We start from the raw sequence: 4433 nt of genomic DNA, 5'->3' as shown, positions 1-4433 counted from the left end.
GGAAGAAAGAAATAGAAGTAAAGGAGCAGAAATGACAACAAAGGAAAGGTGGAGGAGGAAAGCGGTGGAGGAAAGGAGAGGAAGAAAAGGAAGGAGGAAAGTAGAGGGGGAAAAAATTGAGAAACGGACGAAAGAAAAGATTGGAGGAAGAAATAAAACGAAGGTGGATTAGTATAGATGGTAACAAGGGAGAGGAAAAGAAAGAGGAAAGAGAGGAGGAAAGGAAGAGGAAAGGGCAGGACACAGGGAGCGGGACGGCGGACTGTGTTTGTCAATAGAGTCAGCTGATTGAACACTTACAGGGCTGCCAACATGGCGGAGCGCGGCAACAACAACAACGAAAACAACAATAAATACTAATAAAAAAGAAACATGCAAATTCACACGAAATATAACTTTGAAAAATAATAAATAACAACATCACAAAAGAATACGCTTATAGGAAGACTTACAGGTCACTGGATAAAGTTTATGTATATTTAGTGGACCGTGCGTGTATATTTTTTTTCACGCCACTACACACACACACACACACACACACACACACAAAGTTAGTAAGTAGGAGGAAGTTGAAATGATCAGGAGCTTCCTCTTTAGAGTTTACGGTTGGAGGAGAAAGAAGAGGAAGAGGAAGAGGAGGAGGAGGAGGAGGAGGTGGAAGAGGAGACACAAAGGAACACAACGGAAGGACAAACAGTAGCATGCATGTTGCCGCTTTATGAAATCATTAGGTGATAAGAGAGGAAATAAACAGAAAGAAAAAGACAAAGGATAAAATGAAGATAAGGAGAAAAGATTAAGATTTACTGATATCTTTCACCACCACCTCCAACAACAACAACAACAACAACAACAATAGTATATCATTGAAAGAAGGAATAATGTCAAGTCGAGTATGTGATAAGAATAATAAAGTCACAAATTAAAAACGTAGTCATTTGTACGGAATGAAATAAACGAAGCACGTTACGGCACACACACACACACACATACACACACACACAGCTCGTGATCAGGCCTTGCTGAATTACACATACACACACATGACGTTTAACCGAAAACTCGCCTTTAAACACACACACACACACACACACACACACACACACACACACACACACACACACACACAGAAACCGCTACTTAGCACACACACACACACACACACACACACACACACACACACACACACAACAAACACACACACAAACCCCGCAACCCCTCAATAAAAAGGTAAAAATCATCAAACAACAACAACAACAACAACAACAATGTCAACATCAACACAATAGCACATGTCTTACCGGACTGCAACTCTCACACTGGACTCGTCCCCCATTGCGGCGGCCAGGAGGGGCGTGTAGCATCAATAACTAGCACTATATACACTAGATCCCTGCGCTAGTGGGTGGCTGGGATGGGGAGGTAATGGGGGCTGATAATGGTCCACACAACACTAGGGCACAGAGGAGGAGCGACGAACATCCTCCCTCCGACCCGGCTAACAGCTGACTGAGCTACTGCGGGTTTGAATGTTCGGTGTTGGTCATTTAAAAGCTAAAGTTGCCATATGTCGCTATTTTCCTCCCCTCATAACATGTTAATTTATGCTATGCCAAGCTTCATCAACCCCGGAAAAATACGATACCTGGTGCAATAGACTGATAAAAAACTATTGCACTCTTAAATAGCAGCTATACATGGACACTAAGCCGAGAAAACAGTGCTGAAGACGTGCATCACAACAAAAGGACAGAGAAAAACACATAGATGGCAGCTGTTTTACCTCTTCTTGTTCTCAATGCTTTTCAGGGGGACGAGAGAAAACTGTCAAGTAATAAAACGCTTGGCCATTGGCATTCGGTGTGATGGGTGACCATTATGGCGTGAGGGACAGGATAGGAAGGGAAGGCCATTGTCAAATCAGCTCACACCAAACTTTCACTACCTGCTGTGAGAGAGGGAGAGGGAGAGGCGAGGGAGTGTCACAGGGACGCTAGTGTGTAGAGGTGTAGGAGGGAGTGTAGGCGGCGATACAAAGGTGCAGAATGTTGTAGAAAGGTGTCTCGGGGGTGTAGGAGACTGTGGGGCGATGTAGGACGATACGAAAAAAGCGAAGGAAGCAGATACAAAACTACAGTAGGAACTTTAAGAGACAAATATTGGGGTGCGATATCTTAAGGAGTGAAGGACTGCGATTTAAATTCAGGTATAGTATGCTGCAAAAATGTGTTCCCGGGAATGCAGGAGACTGTTAGGCGTTAAAGGACCGTGTTGAACAGTGAAGGAAGCAAATAGGAGGGTACAAAAGGAGTGGAAGGAAACGTAGGATATCGTAGGAGTGAAGGATAACAAAACGTGCGATTTAAAGGTGCAGCTGATTGTAAGGAGTTGTAGGAAGACGTAGAATAGTGAAAGGAACAAAAAGGAGAATATAGAAAATGTGCAAAGAAGTGTAGGATATCGTAGGAGTGAAGAAGTGGGATGCAAAATGCTTTTTAAATGTGTAAAATGTAAAAATATGTTCCCAAAGGCTGCAGGAGATTGAAAGGAGAGATAGAACGGTGTAAAAGAATAGAAAAAAAAAAAAACATGTAGGAGTGAGTAAGACCGTGTAGGACATCGTAGGAGTGAAGGAGAGTGCCATGTGTAGTGTCAGGGTGAGAGGAATAAGGATAGTGAAGGAAGGCTGCAGGGAGTTGTAAAAGGACACAGGAGGGTGAAAGAGATCGTGTGACGGAGCGTAGGAGGATAATAGGACTTGAAGGATACCGGGGGAGTTGAGATAAAGCGATCAGGGTGTATCATTATGTGTAAGAATGTGATGGGTTGGGTGATCTGATATTGGTAATTGTGTCAAGGGCAGGATAATGTAAAGAAAATATTTGTAGTAAATACGTGGAAGTCAAGGGAAAAAAATTTGGTTTTGGTAAAAGGATGAAATATACGTTAGACAAAATAAGGGAGCATTTTGTTCTTTGTTGGAACTTAAAATAATAGATAATTAAATAAATTAACAATGAAACTCGGGAATATATGCGTACGGAAAAAAAAATGCTTCCTTGTATCACTGAAGAAAAAAGTAGTAGTAGTAGTAATAGTAGTAGTAGTAGTAGTAGTAGTAGTAGTAGTGATAATACGTAGGTACAAGATACCACAAAAAAGGGAGTAACGAGTGAGTTTTAAGACAGGAAGGATACAGAATTTGATAACCTGTGAAATTAAGCAAGAAAACCGATATGTTGCTGTTGATGTTGTTGCTATTGTTGTTAAGTGTCATATACCCAAAGAAAAATAAACACTGAAACAAGAATTAAAAATAAATGTGATTAAGATAAAGAAAGAACATGGCATAAGAAAACAAGGGAAGCTGCAAAAAGCCATCCTGGCAGGCATACACGTGGCAGTCCCTGTATGAAACACACCTACCTATTTCACTTATCACCCCATCCATAAGTTTGTTAAATCTTTCTTTAATGACCCAACACTAACAGGGAGACCATTCCAATTATCTACCACACCATTTGAGAACCCCCACCCCCCAATCTCTCTCTCTCTCACTCTCTCTCTCTCTCTCTCTCTCTCTCTCTCTCTCTCTTATGAAACTTCTAGCGGAGAACTAGAAACACATTTTCAAACTGGGCATCTCATGTCTTCGAATATTTTAGATGGGGCTTCCTCCAACTCGGTATAGTGAACCGTCAATACTTACCTGCATTTATTTCTCTTGTTACTTCTTTAAGATCGTAGTTCAGTGTCTCTTCTTCAAGCAGATTACTCTTTCACTTATGTCTCTATTAATACTTATAATTCTTTTCTTGTTTTTCTTCATTATAAATCTGCACATTTTCCCTTAATTTTCGTTTTCATTTCTGTGGTAAGGCACTCTGATGAAACTTTTAGCTCTGAATGCAGCTTCGGTTTGCTTCAAGATCGTGTTAAGCAGTCCGGGCTCTGAATGTTGTTATTGTTTTTTTCCTTTGTGCGAACGAAGAAGTTCCGTATCTTTATAAACTCTTTTCGATAATACCACACGTCTTTGCATTTATTTATTTATTATTATTATTACTTTTTATTTGTCAAGGAAGATTTTGAAACACAGAATGAGATTAGAGATATGAAATAGATATGGACACAGATTCATTTGTGTAGTTATGCATAGGTAACGAAGTGTAGGTTAGTGGAAGGAAGAGAGGGTGGGTGTTGCTACTGTACACTGTATGATGAGGGAAGTGTATGGCGACTACAGAGAGAGAGAGAGAGAGAGAGAGAGAGAGAGAGAGAGAGAGAGAGAGAGAGATTTAATGAGTGTGCAAGTGAAAGGTTATATCTTATAAACTATCAAAAAACGATAACTCTCTCTCTCTCTCTCTCTCTCTCTCTCTCTCTCTCTCTATTTCGCTCGTTCGCTCATTAGGAACAAAGAAACAAGCTCA

General features: G+C 40.7%; 1 protein-coding gene across 1 annotated transcript in view; it reads right to left on the bottom strand.

Annotated features, from left to right (window-relative positions):
- LOC135104851 (kinesin-like protein KIF21A) overlaps positions 1 to 1505 on the bottom strand; it is a 138679-nt gene extending 137174 nt beyond the window's left edge. The window contains 1 exon segment of the mRNA XM_064012533.1: positions 1302 to 1505. Coding sequence (XP_063868603.1) covers positions 1302 to 1336 — 35 coding nt within the window. The 5' untranslated portion in view covers positions 1337 to 1505.
- Between the last annotated feature and the right edge of the window lie 2928 nt (positions 1506 to 4433).

This window comes from Scylla paramamosain, chromosome 11, assembly GCF_035594125.1.
Source record: "Scylla paramamosain isolate STU-SP2022 chromosome 11, ASM3559412v1, whole genome shotgun sequence".
Taxonomy (NCBI): domain Eukaryota; kingdom Metazoa; phylum Arthropoda; class Malacostraca; order Decapoda; family Portunidae; genus Scylla; species Scylla paramamosain.
Note: the sequence above shows the minus strand (reverse complement) of the source record. Positions and strands in the feature narration are given on the sequence as shown.